Genomic DNA, 18,529 nt, shown 5'->3' on the forward strand with positions numbered 1-18,529 from the left:
AGAGTTAGCGCTTAGCATCTAGCTAATGCTAGCCAGGCAAAGCAGCACAGACTTACAGGCCGATAACTCACCTCTGAACGGTGAACGCTTAGCGATTAGCATCTAACTCTAATAATACTGCTCCAGCAGTATTAAAAGTGCTAAATTTAGAAAATACTGATCTCTGAACAGTGAAAAAGCTAGCTAGCTAAGCGGTTAGCATCTAGCTAATGCTATTGCTGCTCCAGCCTCGGAGCGGCACGGCTCTGCACGGAGTGTGTGTTTACTGCTCCTTACACCTGACGGGTAAAATTTAGATAATACTGATCTCTGAACAGTGAATAAGCTAGCTAATGCTATTTGCTGCTCCAGCCTCTGAGCTGCACGGCTCTGGACTCTGTATAGCACTGAAACTCTGTATAACGCTGTGTGTTTACTGCTCCTTACAACCTGACGAGTAAAATCCATACAAAAGGCGCACCGTATTATAAGACGCACTGTCAATTTTTGTGAAAATTAAAAGTTTTTAAGTGCGCCTTATAGTCCGAAAAATACGGTACTTATTAAGTCTGTTACCTGCTATGAGATTGCTATCTCACCACTCGACCCTTCACTCACTGCTGTCATACATTATCCTTCTCCTTACATCCAATTTCTTTTTTCTTTGACATAAAAGTAACATTTATTCTAATCTAGCTGCTCAGAATCACACTTCCATGATTTGTATATTTTATTGGAAAATATTACACTGAACAACAGTAGTCAGTAAGTCTGAGCAGGCATGTGCTTTTCAGGTAGATGGGTTTTGATTCTGATAATATGTTTGTATGTATCAGAGCTGATTATTAATATATTATATATGTTTCACTGTTTTGTTTTGCAGCGCTGAACTTGAAGGAGTGTTCCATCGGCAGTGTTTAACCTGCAGCCTCTTCGAACGCTGTACCTTCTTCAGAGCTGACTTCAGCCCCAACCAGACTCACTTCACACTCTACTGTTTAGGTAATCCACTCATTTAAACAGAAAGAGAACACGCTATACAATGAAATGCCATATTTCATGGGACAGGAACTAGTACTGTGTCCAGTGAGTTTTTCCATGGCCCAAAGAAGAATATAGTTCTTCAAGCTATAGTACGCTGTCTGTTGTCTGTTGTCTGTTCAAATGGCCAATTTAAGAAAGACATTTACAAAATAAAACTAAATTAATTAATGGTATTATGGCGTCACTGTCAATGTCAGAAGACAGGGGCGCAAAAATACCAGGTGAAAAAAAATGTACCTGCGTATTTTAACATTTTGTGTGTAAATGTACTTTTTACAAACGCAAATGTGAAACTCACCAGCAAAAAAAATGAAATTGTGTGCGCACTAAATAAAATATCGCTCTCAAGCTTCATTTTTCTCCCTCTCGGGTGTTTTTTTCCTCGCATGCTGTGCGATTTGCCTGCAGCTGTTCTTTTTGGTCGAAAGAAGGATTTTGAAAGGGGTGGTTTTGACAGTTTGGGGGTGGGTCCAGGTTTACCTCCCTCAGCGAATGTGCTCGCGAGAAGTAAATTTACACACACACAATGTTAAAACACGCAGGTTATTTTTTTTTCACCTGGTATCTTTTGACATGGTGACTTCATATGGTATGGATCTAATATATAGCACCTTTAAAATCCCACAAACCTTTTACATTAACAATAAACAGAACACAAAGTAAAATCAAATCAACACAAAATATCATTGTTATTGTCTTATTCCGTAAATTGCCTGCTTGCGCACCTTCACTGTGTGAACAAGCAGGTCAGTTTCCTCTGCAGAGAAGCGTTGGACACGTCCTGGTAGCTATACCCCTGCAATAGCAATCTGCCAAAGTCACAGTGCACCTGATGCACTAAACATACCAAAATATGACTTGTTTTAGCCCACTTTACACCATTACTGTATCACCATTGCTGATCATATGTTGTAAATATGCAATAAATATTAAAATATAACTCTAGGTGACTTGATATAACCTAACAGGGTCAACATTGCAGGTTAGAAACCAAAGTTTTGAGTCCTACTAAATTCGTTTTTTTGTCTTTGTGGAGTTTTAGGAATTTATGACTGACTGAAATAATCTGAGGGAGAAGAATGGGAGTGTAAACCTGAAAGTCATCTGAATGACATAACAATGAAATTTATAGACAAGAATGAAGAATGACTTGACCAAGGTGTAAAATATAAAATGACCAAGGATAGAACCCTGGGGGTGGGGCTGTTAATATATTTATTAATTTATTAAATGTATGAATTTATTAATATTTTGACCCTGAGCGACAGGTTGTGCAATTGACTGGTGTGCTATATATTGCTAAAATAGGGCCCTAGGTGCTCTCTGAAGAGCTCTAATATTGTATTATACACATGTCATGGGACAGGAAGTTATATCACTATGTATTTATTGTCTTCTATGACTTCTTGCATTCCTGGTACATGCATGATGCGGTTGAATGAGAAATGTTAAATGAACACACAACTTCACTCTCAGACCTCACTCCAACTCCCATAATTCACATTGCCTTACCATGGGCACAATGTGTTCACCAGTGTTCAGCCTCAGTCACAAGATAACACCTCACAACATCTACACACTTATACAGGTGTGGGTATTCCTAAGGCGTTCCCTCTGGTAACGCTTAATGATCAGTTTACATACTGCTGTCCCGTGACTTTTGGCATATTGTTGTATTGTTACAATGCCTCTGAGACACACAAAATAATTTCACATTCTGCTTCTTATTTTTAATATACAGGTCCAGGAGTTCCAAAGGTGACGATCCACAGCACTAAAGACCCCTCCCGTGAGTGAGGTTTGGTTTTTCTTATAGTGTATTTGCTTCTTTGCTGATTCACCTCAGCTGATGTAAGCTGATGTAAGATTTATGAAAGAGAGACTGGTAATATTTATTCAAATGATATTTGGATCTGCTCAGTCCAGCACATCTAATTAATTACACTGTTAGCTGACATTGCATCAGTAAGAGCAGTAAGAGTGTGAAGGTTTAATTATCAGGGTAAGAGCACAGTTTTGCTCAAAATATTGCAATGCACACAACATACATACCAGAGTTCAAAAGAGGACAAATTTTTGGTGCACGTCTTGCTGGCGCATCTGTGACCAAGACAGCAAGTCTTTGTGATGTATCAAGCGCCATGGTATCCAGGGTAATGCCAGCATACCACCAAGAAGAACCAACCACATCCAACAGGATTAACTGTGGACGCTGTAAGAGGAAGCTGTCTGAAAGGGATGTTCGGGTGCTAACCCGGATTGTATGATCAAATCACGGCAGAATTCAATGTGCACCTCAACTCTCCTGTTTCCACCAGAACTGTCCGTCGGGACAATAAATTATTGTGGTCTAAAACCGGGTGTTTCAGTTTCATTGTGTAACCCCTGCAACCAACCTAAAGATTGCTGAAATAGGGCCCTATGTCCTTTGAAGATTGTTTTATCTTTTGATTGCTTAACTTTTCACATTAACAGTAATTTAGACAAGGGGGCCAAAACTTTTTTCATGCCAGTGTATTTATAAAAGTTATAAATGATCATTTGATATGATTGAATTGATATAATAGGATTGATGTGTGCCATTATTAGGATACACTGTGGTTGAAGACAACAGCCTGCTTGCTGTGTCTCTCGGCACCAAGAGTCTTCCAGAGACCCTCTTCAGGACGCTTTCCTCTGATAGCTACGGTAAACTCCAAATTAATGCAATTAATGTTTTTTTTGTTGGTTAATGCAAACTTTCAGCCATTTTTATACACGTCACAATCTATTTGTTTAATTGTTTTAGTTTTGCTAATGAGATCTGCACAGCAGTCAGACTGCTTTATTGTTTGCTATTAGGGATTTAACAGGCTTCACAGCAGGGTGTGTGTGTGTGTATGTGTGTGTGCATGTGTTTAAGTGTTAATGTGCATTGCTGCTCATACATGTGTGCATATATCTGCATGCACAGTATGAGACTGTGCCATTTAAATTAATTTAACACACACTGTATATGTGTGCTTGTGTTTGTGTGTATGTGTGTGTGTGATAGATACAGTAATATACACAGAAATTCCTCAGCACTCATGGAAATGTATTTGCAGTGGTTTGAATATTGATGAGCTCACATACAGCCGTTCAGCAGTGTTTTACAGGCGGCGCAGTGCTGCTGTGCTTTAACTGCCTCTGTATTTCCAGACCTGCATCTGAAGCTCTCCCTGCCCCCGGGGTACGAGGGAAACCTGCACCCCCTCCTCATCATGGTGTAAGCCTGCCCTGTGTCTTATTATCAATGGTATCTCAGTGTTATTACAGCACTTCAATTATGTGTTATGATTAATTGATGCATGGTAATTGTTTCAGTATTGACACGTGAACAATAATCTGTAGGGTTAATGAGGAGACTAATTATCGGTAGGGCTAATAATGAGATTAATAATAGGTAGGGCTAATGAGGAGATTGTGTAATTATTTCAAATATGGGTCAATACTTTATCACATGCTGCACTATGACTTATTTACAGATGCTCAAAATATCACAGCAAAGACAACTAGCTATCTGTTGAAACTCAGAAATTTGATTCTGTAAACAGGATATAGATTAAGTTTTGGTCTGGATTTACATACAGTAAGTATAGAACTAATGTTAAGCTCTATTTGGGCAGGATAAGGTTAAATTCAATTTTTGACCGATTCACATATGATAAAAAAAATCTGCATACAATGGTGTGAAAAGTGTTTGATTGCCTGATGATTTCTTATTTTTTGCATGTTTGTCACTCTTAACCCTTGTGTGGTGTTCATATTTTTGTTACTCGTTTACTTTGTTACTTGTATTTAATTCAGCAAAATTAAGCAATTTTACATTAAAATGCTTTACACATGCTCGCTTCACCTAAACTGCAAGCAATATAAACAGCTTACATGGTTAATATTTGCCCTTTACCTTTTTTATGTTACATTTCTTTCAAAAAGTGCTACTCTTTTTTTATTAGTTTTTTAATAAAATGTAAAAGAAAATGAATTTAAGTCAAGATATGAGTAGAAAATTTGTTTAGTTTCAAATTTACAAATGAAGCAATGTTTATTAGCCCTTGGCCAAACATACTGTATCTAATATAAATGTGGGGGGGGGGGGCAGTACAGTGTGTTTATCGAAAATGTATTTTAATATATGTTTTTCACAAAAAATGAGCCAATGCCAATGATTTTGGGTTAGAAAAAATATTTTTTTAGTATCATTTGATGAAAAATGAAAACCTGAAGACCACACAAGGGTTAAATATTTCAGATAATCAAAACAATTTAAATACTATTTAAATACAACTCAATGGAGTTTTTCTACCTTAATAATGAAAAACATCATTTAAAAATAGCATTTTGTGTTTACTTGTGTTGTCTTTCACTAATATTTAACTTGACTAATTGACTAATTTGTTTGATTTTCTAAAACATTTAAGAGTAACAAAATGCAAAAAAAAAAAAAGGAAATCATGAAGGGGACAAACACTTTTTCACACCACTGTACATTACTGAAATAGAAGTGACTACTTTTAATTTAATGGATATTTAGATTTATCTTATTTAGAAATAAGGTGATAGCGCTGAGTGGTCCAGCTAATGCGCTGCCACTATGAACGGGAGGTCACAGGTTCGAATCCCGTTCATGTTGCTCTGCCATCCGCTGTCGCCGGGTAGATGGCGCTCTCTCCCCATCACGCTCAAAGATGGCGCCAGGTGGCATGAGGCGTCTGTGAGCTGATGTATAAGAACCTACTCGCTGCACTTTGCTCTAAATGCACTAGCCGCTCATGCAATGATACATCGGCAGTAGCTCGAAAAAATAGGTGACTGACTTTACATGTGTAGGAGGAGGCATGTGCTTGTCCACATCCTCCTAGGGTCACAGATGCTTCTGGTGATGGTGGCGCACAAAGGGGTGAGACAACTGGATAGCCAAATTGGGAGATAATGGGAAACAAATCTGAAATAATGGGGAAAAAAAGGAAAAAGGTAATAATCTACACAGTCTCTATTATAACTAAGTGTTAAAGTGTTAATCATTAGAGTAATTTAATGTCTGAAAACAAAACAAAACAAAATAGCATCACAAAACATTTGCAGCCAGCATAGCAAAAACATAGCAACACCTCAGCAACCACGAACTGTACCATCACAACACCTAAGCAACCAACTAGCAAGCCCTTTGCAGTCTAGCAACACTTAAGCAACCAACAGCTTTAGGAACCAACATATTAACTGAGCAACTGCTTAGCATTTAACATCTATACCATTGCAACATGTTAACAACCACTAAGCAACACCCTAGCAATAAGCTAGCTACACCTTAGCAATCGACACCTATTCCATTTTAACATCTAAGCAACCACTTAACAACACCTATAAACAATAATCTAGCTACAAGTTAACAACCAACACTTATACTATTGCAACATCTTAGCAACCACTTACTTAGCAACGCCATAGCAAGTCTTTTGCAACCGTCTAGCAACACCTTAACAACACCATATCAACCAAACCATTACCACAGCAACTGCCAGGCAACACTAGCAAATCAACCAATAGCTAAAGTGTAGTAAGACCTTAGGAACAAGCATATAAGCATAGTACCACCTAGCAACAGTTTAGCAACCAACACCTATACCATTACAACATGCTGGCAACACGGTAGCAAAGAACTAGCTACACCTTAGTTACTGACTCCTGTACCATAGCAACACCTTAGCAACAACCTAGCAACAGCTAATTTATCAATCAATCACCTATACCATACTGCTGTTGCCATCACACTCACAATTTCTGCAAAAACACATATCCTCATCTCTTTTTCTCTCTGTCTTTCTCTCTCTGTCTCTGTCTCTCTCTCTCTCTTTTTCTCTTTCCTTCTCTCTCTCTCTCTCTCTCTCTCTCTCTCTCTCTCTCTCGCTCTCAGTGATGGTAGTCCAGGCAGTCAGACGGTTACAGAGGAGTTTGCCCTGGGCTGGCCTCAGGTTCTGTCCAGTTTGCATGGAGTAGCTCTGGCCTGGGTGGACGGCCGGAGCAGAGCGTCGCGGGGTCAGAGACCAAGTACTGTGGACCCCCGCAAACTGGGATCCCTCCGTATCAAAGACTACCTGGGAGTAGTTGAGTAAGTCATATTAATAAGAACACTGCTACTGTGCGATATTGTGTCTTACACAAAATTATTGTGATTTTTTTAAGTTTTATATCGTACTCTGTCTTTTATTAGTTTGCTATTTAATAGTATAAATATTTACTTTTGTATAATTGTTTATATTTGCAGGTTATATGCCTGCACCAAATGTTCTGCATGTTAGTTTTTTGATTGTTCAGTTTAATTATTTGTTTTTTACAATATATTTGTAATTTTTAGGTGGCTCACTCAGTTGCCTTATATTGATGGTCGAAGGATTGCTCTTTATGGAAAGGTACTTTAATTTCTTTCACCCACAAAGGCAATGTATATACAGTACCAGTACACAAAAGTGTTAAACAAATCAGAATATGTTTATAGCTGATTTAGATTCTTCTAAGCAGCACATTTATCTTTGAGGACAGATCTGCACACTCTTGGTATTTTAAACTCAGTGTCTTTATGAGGTAGAGTCACCTGGAATAGTTTTCTCAGCGTTTTGAAGGAGTTCCTGGAGGTGCTGAACAATAGTTGCTGCTTTTCCTTCATGCTGTTATAGTAAAGTATTGGTATTCACTGTGTTGTAAAACAGCATTGGTCATTTCTCACAATAGATTTGATATTAAGTTAGTTTACCAGTAGTATTCTCAGCACAGGTTTTAAAATATAATACTGTCCACTGTAAAGTCTCCGCTGCTTTTGTCTAAACAGGGATTTGGGGGCTATTTAATCCTGAAGATGCTTACAGCAACTGAGCAGATGTTTAGATGTTCTGCCATCTTGGCCCCCATCACAGACTTCAAACTCTACAGTGAGTTTCTAATCAACCATATTTGCTATGTTAAAATTCAACTTGTGTGTTTATGTGGAAAATGATAGATGGGATTTAGTTGTGGTGGTTCCTCTGGTGGAGTATTATTCATGTTCTTGGGTGTTGGTTGGAGGGTGGGATACTGGTCTCCATCTAAGAGTTTTTAAAAGAGAGAATCGAATCCAGGTCATGCAGCTTGTCATAAGCTGCCAGAGCCCTAAGAGAGCACAATTGGCCTTACTCTCTCTGGGTGGGTAGATGGTGCTTGTTCCCTCATCACTCCTAGGGTGATGTTGATCAGCACAAGTCATCTGTGAGCTGATGTATCGGAACAGACTCACCGCGCTTTCCTCCGAGTGCGCTGTGATGCTACTCAGCAAACAGAAGCGGTGGCTGGTCTTCACTGTCATGTGTTGGTCTTCACTGTCCTTGTGTCGTGGCATCACTTCAGCATCAGCTAAATGAGTGGGACAATCAGCCTAGCTAAATTAGGGAGAAAGAAATGGAAGAAAATTAGAAAAATACTATACTTTTTTTCTTACAGATACTGCAAGATACTGTGTAGATTTTACTGTGTAGATTAAATTTATAGTATATAGCCTTGTACATAAATATAATCAACACTTTTTTTTACAGGTGCTGCCTTTTCGGAGAGATACCTGGGCCTCCCTGGAAAAGAAGAACATGCTTACATGGTCAGAACACCTATTTTTTTTTACTTTTATGTATTAGTGCCTTGTTACCATTTCCGAATACATAAACAACAACACATTTTATTTATACAGATGAAATTTTACAAAAAATATTAGTAAACGTTATGAGATAGCAGTATTGATCATAAAATGTCGCCAGAGGAATCAACTTAGGTACGCCCATACTTGTTTACGCTCTGAGGTATTATCTTGTCAGTGAGACCCTGGCCAACATGTTTGGGCCTCTTGTTAATATTTCTCTACTTTTATATATTTTTTTCTTCCTTAATGTATATTTTTATGCTGTCTTCTATTGTGGTTTCTATGTATCATCTTGAAACTTTAAATCAAAGTTTAAATATATAAAAATGTCTGACAGCCTGATAATCAATAATTACAGTTTATATATAATTACACTTAATAACTAAACAAGATTCACACTGTATAACTGTAACTGATAAACCATGTTTTTTCACCATTAAAAAAAACTACTCTTGCTCAGTGTAGACACACCAATCACGTTTGGCAAAAAAAAAAAGAATCGGTTCACTTGTTCATTTCAAAGAGCCGGATCATTCGCGACTGACCTATCACTAATTTTTATTTGGCAATTTGGGGAAAATGTTCTGATTTATAGAATAAAACCACAATGTTCATTTTAATCAAACATATATCTATAAACAGCAAAATCAGAGAAACTGATTCAGAAACTGAAGTGGTCTCTTAGTTTTTTTTTCCTGAGATGTTGCCAAAACAGCAGATTCTTCACATTTCACTGTGTAAAATAGTAAGAGCATTGGTGTTTTGTTTTTGCTATGTGTCTGTAACACGGAGGAGGAGGCCGGATGCAAATGCAAGACGGTTTTGTTTGACATTAAGTAACTAACCAAGAAATAAACACAGAGACTTAAAAAACAAAGATTAAAAAACAAATGACTGAACCAGGTCTTAACAAACAAAGAAGTGAAATTAACAAACAACGAATCAAACAGCATAAAGAAAACAAACCAGAACTCTGTAGACAAAAACACAGATGAACATCTAGACAGGATTGAACAGGACAGCGTCAAACAAAAAGCACGACAGAGAACAAAGGAGCACATGGGGTATTTATAGACAGGCACACACAAGGGACACCTGTGGAATTAACAAGGAGGCAGGGTTACAAATGAGACAGGAGGGATTACAGATGACAGGGCGGGGCTAAGGCAGAGACAGGAGAATAACAAAACAATGCCAAGTGCTTAAGAAAAGCACATGGCTGGAAACACAGACAGGAAAACAGAGGGCAGAGGCACAGAAAACCAAAAGAGGAAAAAAACACAGGAAAGACACAGGTTAAGGTGTGATAGTGTCCTTTTCAAGTCCTGGATGCTGACAGAATCATTTATTTAGTGTTATGTTTCTTTTCTTTTTCTACAGACTGCTTCTTTACTAGAAGATGTTCACAAGTTAAAGGATGAGAACTTCCTCCTGCTGCATGGCACTGCGGATGGTACAGTTCTGAGCAACAAAAAAGTCAAAATATGTAAGATTGCTACTTTTCTGAATGTTCAATAATAATAACAATGTATGTGTGTGTGTGTATGTGTGTGTGCAGCCCGTGTGCATTTCCAACACAGTGCGGAACTGCTGAGTCGGTTGGTGAAGGTGGAGGCTAACTCCACACTGCAGCTGTACCCAGACGAGGGCCACACTATCAGAGAAAAACGCAGCATTCAACACCTGCATCGCTCTCTCCTTCATTACCTCCACAACTGCCTCAAACACGACCCCCTGCTGCTCGCAGAAGAGGAGGAGGAGGAGGAGGAGGAAGAGGACTGAACTGGACTATTAAAGGACTAGTGTCTCTCTGTTCATTACCACCTGGGGGCCAGTTTACGCTGCTGTATTTAGCAAGAGGGAAAAGGAAGAGAAAGAGGAACTATATGGACACGGATCAAGCCAGCCCTGCCAGCCAATCAGCTCAACAGATGAAGGTGCCAGGAGAACTCCTACATCATAACACAATACATTATTTTATATGTTTATTTCTTAACTGAGTTGGTGACCTACAGTACTTATGGCTCTAACAGTCCAACCGAGGGGCACTGAACACCGCCTTACACTACAATTCCTACAGTGACATCTAGTGGCAAGGAAGCGCTACTGCAAAGAGCTCTGTGGATTGCAATAATCACAGAATCACTGTGTGTTTAAATTCACAAGAAAAACTTTACTAATTTAATTAATTTATAATCAGATTACTGCAGTTAAAAATGTGATTACTCAAGCAAGCAAGTAATTTTTAAACAGCATACTCTACAAAAACAAATCTGATTTAGAAATCTGAAGGATTTTAGCTACATAACCAGATTTCTCAGTGCATGTATTCTCCTAACCGGAGTATTCTGGGATGTCTCAGTCTGTGCATGAGTAAAAACAGACCATGGAAGTTGAAATAAGTAAGCTGACATCCAAACAGTTTCAAAACGATACTGAAACTAAAAAAGCTGTGCCATAAGGTTCATATTCTGTGAGATTATTGGCTGGTTGCAAAGCAAAAATCTGATATTATTGTCTGACTCTTGTAAAAAGTATATTTTTTTTCATTATCTTTATTATAATTCACATAAACATGTTGATTGGAGGACTTCCAAACACAAACAATGTTCTGCAGCAGTAATCAGATTATACAGTTTATACATTTAAAAGCAGTCCCTCACAAAAGCTCCACAGTGTTATTTTATCTCGACAGTTATATAGTCTATAGTAGATTTAATCAAGCACTTGAAAGCTACAGTATGTTGTCTGACTCAAGCTCTTGCTATGCATGACAAGAGAACTGCATGGTGAAGTATGTTCTTTTTTTATTTTTTATTTTTAATCATAGGCACGTACCAGCAAAAAATCCGTACTTCCACTTCGTACATTAAGTGCATTAATGCAAAGAGCTTAAACAATGAACAGCAGATAAATGAGGCACTTTTTCAAAGCATTGTGTTTAGGGCTGCACAATATATCATTTATTGTTTCTGCATCATTATTGCAATATGCGCATGTGCAGTAGGTATGAAAAACCAATGGCACTATTAAAAAAAACCTACGGAATCATTTAGTAAACAAAAAAGTGTTAAACAAACCAGAATATGTCTTATATTTTACATTCTTCAAAGGATTTTCTTTTTTTTTCTCAGTCAGCTTTATGAGGTAGAGTCACCTGGAATTCAGGCTTTCAGTTAACAGCTGTACTGAACTCATCAAGAGTTAATTACTTGAATTTATTGCCTCTGGTTGAGAGCATCAGTTGTAAAGTTGTGAAGAGGTAGAGTTACAGGTATACAGGGAATAGTTCTATTTGAGTAATGTTCAAAAAAAATTGATGAAACTGGCTCTCATCAGGATCACCCCAGAAAAAGAAGACCAAGAGTTTCCTCTGTTGTGCAGGATACATTTATCAGAGTTACCAGCTTCAGAAATCACAAAAACAGCTCCCCATATAAGAGCACCTAAATTCTTCAAAGAGTATTTTGGTTTGTTTAACACTTTTAACTTACTACATGATTCCTTATGTGTCCCTTCATAGTCGGGATGATTTTAGTATTTATTTAAATTGTAGGTAAAAAAACACAGAATGAGAAGGTGTGTCCAAACTTTTGACTGGTCCTATATATATATGTTTGTATTTTTACTTTGCTGCTTAATATGAAGGGATTTAGACTGACCATTTACACTGCCCTCCTTTTCCATTCCTTTTTCAATCTATTATAGTTTATTTTTATTATAGGACACACAGAATGCATTAATAATATCTTGACATATTGGATCAGATATTGGACTTCTGATGAAATCTGGTAAAAAAAATATATATAATATTAATATTGCAAACTACACTGCCTGACCTAAGGAAAAGAAGTCACCACCAAAAAAAAAAGGTCACACACTCTAATATTTAATTGGACTGTCTGTAGCTTTGATTGCAGCACACATTCTCTGTGGCATTGTTTCTACAAGCTTCGGCAATGTCACAAGATTTATTTCAATCCAGTGTTGCTGGATTAATTTTTCACCAAGATCTTGCAGCAGCATTGATGATGGTAGAGTCTGACCACTGCACAAAGCAGCTCTTCTCCATCCAGCACATCCCAAAGATTCTCAATGAGGTTCAGATCTGGACTCTGTGGTGAACTCTCTCTCAATCCATGTGTGAAAATGATAAATGATGATCTCATGCTCCCTGAACCCTGAACTCTTTCACAATTCCAGTCCCATGAATCCTGGCATTGTTATCTTGGAATATGGCCGTGTTCATCAGGGAAGAAATATAAAATTCATTGATGGAATAACCTGGTCTATATTCAGTATATTCAGGTAGTCAGCTGACCTCATTCTTTCAGCACATACTGTTGCTAAATCTAGACCTGCAGACCAACTGCAGCATCAACCCCACATCATTTACTCACTTAATCCAGGTGGTGTATGTCACAGAAAAATATTGTGCAACCCTAATGGTAATGTCTGTGAAAAAGACCTAGAATCCCAACCTGCACATCATCCTGCATGCTATGCAATGCTCTGCAGATGCCTCACTGATGATTTTACATCTCTCAGTATAATTGAATGTGCAGAATGTGCCAAATGTCATATTCGTAAAATAATTTAGACTGTACTTTGTTGAGACATTGATTTGTTAAATTTGTTGAATAATGTTTTTCCAGCATATTTTTATTTTAAGCAACTTATTTCCCTAAACCCCATATTCATTTTTGCTGGGTTGGTTTACTAAAGCTGCGATTCTGCAGCACTGAAGAATCATCATCATTTCATCAAACAGACTGATCAATAACTATGAAGTAGAGTGTGAACATTGCAGAGAAATACAGCAATAAAACAAACAGGGCCCTATCTTACACAGTGTACAATGCGGGTCACAGTGCTCATTGCTACCTAACACTCTACCAACAGTTTATCTTCACGCCTTTCAATTGTGCCATTTAAACAGCAGTGGTGCTTGTGAATATATCTACGCCGATGGGTGTGGCTGTCTGAAAATCAATTGTGTTCAGGTAAATTTCTGGCGTATTGCTAGCTTGGCAGCGGAAAACACAGGCGCTCCACTGATTGATTTGAACCGTGACAGCAGTCAGACGTCCATAACTATCTTGGCAATACAGGACATAACACACCCAAGATTAGTGTACTTTTCCTGACGTTACGATAGCAAAGACACACTGACACGCCCTAAATCAAGCCGCAAGGTGCGCAGCTGATGACTATAGATCGCTAAATTAGGGCCCACAGTGTACAAGAGATGCATCCAGTAGGTAAACCTCTTTTGGGACCATATTTGTGCTAAGAATTTGATGACTAATTTGCATTTTAAATTCACATAACAATGGGCTTTACTCACCAGTACCTAGGATTTACTTAAATATGTCCTTAACGAATCCTTTGGTAATATTTGTTTTTTTGTAGAACTTTCTACACTGTATTCATTTTACAAGCACACAAAAATCCAACCCTCATGAAGCCGACTGAAAGAATCAGCCAAGAGTGAGCAAAGTTGGCATCAAAAAGGTGTTACTTTGAAGAATATAAAGTATAAAACATAATTATATATAAAAGTATAAAACATAATTATTATAAAACATAATTAAGCTTTACTTTAAAATTGCATATGTGTTCCTTCATAGTTTTGATGTCTTCAAAATCTACAGTGTCTAGAGTGAATTAAATAATAAAATGAAAGAAAAAAACATTAAATGAGAAGGGGTGTGTCCAAACTTTTGTCTGGAACAGTACATTTTTATTGTTTTTGAAAAATAGGGAAGACAAACACACAAATGCACCATTTACACCTTAGTGAGGTATTCAGTGAAGTAGAACAAAAATAAATACACATACAATAATAATAACAGTAGACATGATTAAACAAGAACAAAAAAAAAAAACGTAATTAAATGACATTTTAATCTATTTCTTTGCACTACACACAGCTTTGGCTACACAAATCACAATGGCTTCAAAACTCTTTACAATAAGGGTACATCAGTTAACAGTGGCAGTGCTTTGCTTCAGTACAGAAAATTCAGAAAAAATGAATAAAAGTACATTTTTAAAGCAAACCATGCCTAATCCACAATTTTTAGGTGTTTTATTGCCATACCATCTAACACAGTGGTTCCCAACCTATGAGTCGCGACCCAACCTATGGGTCGCCAAAGATCCACGATGGGTCGCGAAGCCCTCTTGATTTTAAGGGGTTTCATTTTAATACTATATATAGTCTAGGGTAAGCAAAATTCGCCGCGCTGCGCTGCGCTCTCTCTGTCTCTCTCTCTCTCTGACGCGCGCGCGGGCGCTCTCTCTGTCTCTCTCTCTCTCTCTCTCTGGCGCGGGCGCGGGCGCTCTCTCCGGCAGCGCGGAGCTGAATTCAGCGCGAGGCTGAATATAATAATATAATAATATAAGAATATAAAACTCAGTTTAGTTAAATAAATGAAAATGAGTGAGGGCCTGTAAAGTTAATCAATTATTGTCCAATATTTGGACAGGTTGAGGTTTTGGTGAGCTGTTTTACTGATTTGAAACTGAAACTGAAACTGATATTATTCTTTTTTTGTTTGTTTGTTTTTATTTTATATAAATTATTTTTTATTCATTTTAAATAGTTGTATTATTTTATTGATCTAATTATTTTTTTCTTCATAAGATAAAAATTCCTTATGTTTTATGTATCAATTTTTCCTTTTTTACGTGTTTATTTTATTCATCTATAGTAAATGTCAGTTTTTATTTGTCATTTTTAAAGCACAGCGTATTTCAAACTTCTGTTCTTATAATAATCCCATTATCCATTATCCAACTCACTAACTGAACAAATCCCAATTCCCAATAAAACATTTTATTAAACTTTAAAAACGGTTGGTGAATAAGTCTTGTGATTTAGTGTGTGAGGAAGTCCAGGTTTTAGTTGTACATGGCCATAAATTATATTATTGATATGTTAACACCATTTTATACCATTATTATAATGACAGAATACAGTAGTAGCACAAAAATTAGACCATTTTTTCAACTCAGTAAAGTTTTAATTATTAAGAATATTCTGACATTAAATTTGGACAAATCCAGCAAAATAAATAAAAACCCTGTTTTAGAAGATGGTGAGTTAGAGATGGGAGAGTGAATTTATTTTGGTATCTGAAAATGGCATCAGTGTCCTGGCATTAATATACCTGAAATCTAATATATTCATTCTAAAAACAGTGATAAAAATGTGAACTGAGTTGTCTGGTAGGTTTGTTGGATGTAAATGGTTTATAGATTCTGAAAGTTTTTCATAAATAAACAAAATGACCAAATATTATACTAAAAGCAGAATTTCATACAGAAATGTATTACATTAACCTGCATTAAAATATGCTTCCACGTGTATTCTGTAATTACACACTCTCACCAGAGAGGTCGGTACATTCCCAAAACTTGCAGAAAGTCACTTTAAAGTAAATAAAAATACTGGCATATTCATGTTAATGGGCTCTTCTCAGTTAGTAACACATCGGCTAATATTAAGGCAAGAAAGATTACTAAGTCCATGGACAAATATAAAATAACATGGATAACAGTGGATAACATACTTATTGTGGGAGGCCAAAAATGCATTTATCTGAAATAATAAAATGCAATAAAATGCCATTCAGTAAAAATTGCCTTAAGTAAATATGTGGTCCCAAAACAGGTATAATTGACCACTGGTGACCTATTAGGTTCGCTTTTAATGTGGTCATTCCTAGTGTTTTTTTATAATTTCCACAATGAGACTTAAATACGATTGGATTGTCACAATCTACCCATCTTTCTTTCCATCCTGTCTTGTCTTCTAAGTAAAACTATTCTTATTTGTTAATTGTGCAATACTTTTTTTATTGTGACTGTGTGAATTTCTGATATAAAATGTACTTTGTCATGCACTCAAGAATAAGAATGACATGCATCCGAATGCTGCCATGTCATTGATACAGGAAAATCCAATGTGAAAAATGTATTAGGAGAGACATGCAAATTGATAGGCTGCATGAAGTTTGTTTGGGGTAAGTGTCCTTCAGCCTTGATGTGTGTTTTTAAGGACCCTTTTCCAATAAAGTGTCATATTTGTGTACAGTGTGGTGAGTATATTAAATATTGCTCATGTTCCTAATAAGCAACAGATACCTTAGAAATATTCACAATATCTATTGTGTCTCTTGTATTGATATTGTTTGTTATGCTGTTTTAGCAAGTACATTAATTGACAAAAGAAATTGATGCACACTGGCTGCCTTATAAATATGCACTCAGAGGCTAATTTTGGGTAGTTTACCTCTTGGTGAAAGATCTTTAAAGTTTTTCTGAATTGATTGACAGATTTTAAAAGGGTGCATCATTAGACTAAGAGAAGCAAGATGGTAATTTTAACAAATTCCCTGCCCTTTAGGCCATCCTTTAGCCAGCTACCATTAGCAGTCCAGAAACCCTCTACACATTAGACAAATCCAGGTTATGTTTGGATTTCAGTAACAGCCTTGTTTTAGTATGGAGGCTTCATAGTGAGCGCTTCAATCCTGCCTTTGTTGTGGAGTGACACCAATTGACAGCCCCAATTGCTGGTGTGATGATCTGATTATCATCGCATATGACAGTGAGTAACCCCTAGTAGTGATACGAGGGACACCAACAATTCAGCAATATGTGCAGGACCTCCTATCGCCACACGTGTTGCCTCTCTTGACAGGGTCTCCAACTGACAGGAATGTCTCCACTATATTGCAACATTTCCTTGGCTTGCCAATTTGCAAAATCTAACTAATGGCGAGCGTTTATGGGAGCAGCTGGGACAGCAGTTTTAGCAACCTACAAGTGTAGAGCAGGATCTACAGGCCCAGCCGCAACATCTGTGCATAAATGTGATGTAGGATGCCTTAGGCAGCCCAAGAGTCATTTATAAAAATGTCCATTGAGAAAGCTAGATGCAACACAGGCAAGGATAAACTCAGTTAGCTGCCAATATGTGAGCTAGAAATAATATCTTAATTTAAGGAACATAAAATCTTTCTCAAAACCCATTTTACACCATATATCAAATTGCTAAACCAGACAAAAGCAAAAGCACAAACATATCCATTCTAGTTTCACCATTCACCTAAACAAGACTAGGCAAGACTAGTTTTGCAAGACCACAATTGGCTGCATCCAAAACACATTCCTTTGAAAGTGTACTGTATCTTAGAGAAGTGCGAAAAAGTAATTCACACAGTTGGAGTTTATCATAAGATTATTGTTAGGGTTAGAGCTAATCTTAAACTTTGCCCTTAAATCCTAAACCTAGCATATTGTTGGTGGTAGTGGAAAGAGAAAGGCGGACTGTGGACATTTAATGAGCAGTGATGTGCTCCATGATTCATCCTGTTAGTGATGGACTACATGCACAAAGACCATTACAAAGACCATGTCAAAATCAGTAAAGACTATAATGGTGTCACTATAGGTTATCATTGAATGACTTAGAACTGCAGAAGTTCATCATTATTAAAAACAAATTACTGTTTGGATGGAGATGCTGCTATTTAACAAAGTGCAAATGTACTACATAGGGGAGAGGGAGTGATTTGAGACAGAGTGAACACTTCATAATGGTTTTCTATACAAATATTCTATATATATATATATATATATATATATATATATATATATATATATATATATATATATATATATATATATATTTACACTATTAACCAGCTCAAAGTAGCTCCACACTTCATTGGTAGAATTCCAAGGGTCCTGGCATTTTAAAACGAGGCATTGAGAACGGTAGAGAAAGGTAGTTTATTAAAAAACACTGTTTAT

The 18,529-nt window shown here is 37.0% G+C and overlaps 1 protein-coding gene across 1 annotated transcript in view; it reads left to right on the forward strand.

Annotated features, from left to right (window-relative positions):
- Positions 1-13,551, forward strand: part of LOC103024256 (inactive dipeptidyl peptidase 10) — a 90,532-nt gene extending 76,981 nt beyond the window's left edge. The window contains exons 16-25 of the mRNA XM_022677277.2: positions 863-981; positions 2,765-2,812; positions 3,613-3,711; positions 4,204-4,270; positions 6,959-7,153; positions 7,400-7,454; positions 7,871-7,970; positions 8,607-8,665; positions 10,085-10,157; positions 10,263-13,551. Coding sequence (XP_022532998.2) covers positions 863-981; positions 2,765-2,812; positions 3,613-3,711; positions 4,204-4,270; positions 6,959-7,153; positions 7,400-7,454; positions 7,871-7,970; positions 8,607-8,665; positions 10,085-10,157; positions 10,263-10,486 — 1,039 coding nt within the window. The 3' untranslated portion in view covers positions 10,487-13,551. The remainder of the gene's footprint in view (positions 1-862; positions 982-2,764; positions 2,813-3,612; positions 3,712-4,203; positions 4,271-6,958; positions 7,154-7,399; positions 7,455-7,870; positions 7,971-8,606; positions 8,666-10,084; positions 10,158-10,262) is intronic.
- The last annotated feature ends 4,978 nt before the right edge of the window (positions 13,552-18,529 follow it).

This window comes from Astyanax mexicanus, chromosome 13, assembly GCF_023375975.1.
Source record: "Astyanax mexicanus isolate ESR-SI-001 chromosome 13, AstMex3_surface, whole genome shotgun sequence".
Classification (NCBI taxonomy): Eukaryota; Metazoa; Chordata; class Actinopteri; order Characiformes; family Acestrorhamphidae; genus Astyanax; species Astyanax mexicanus.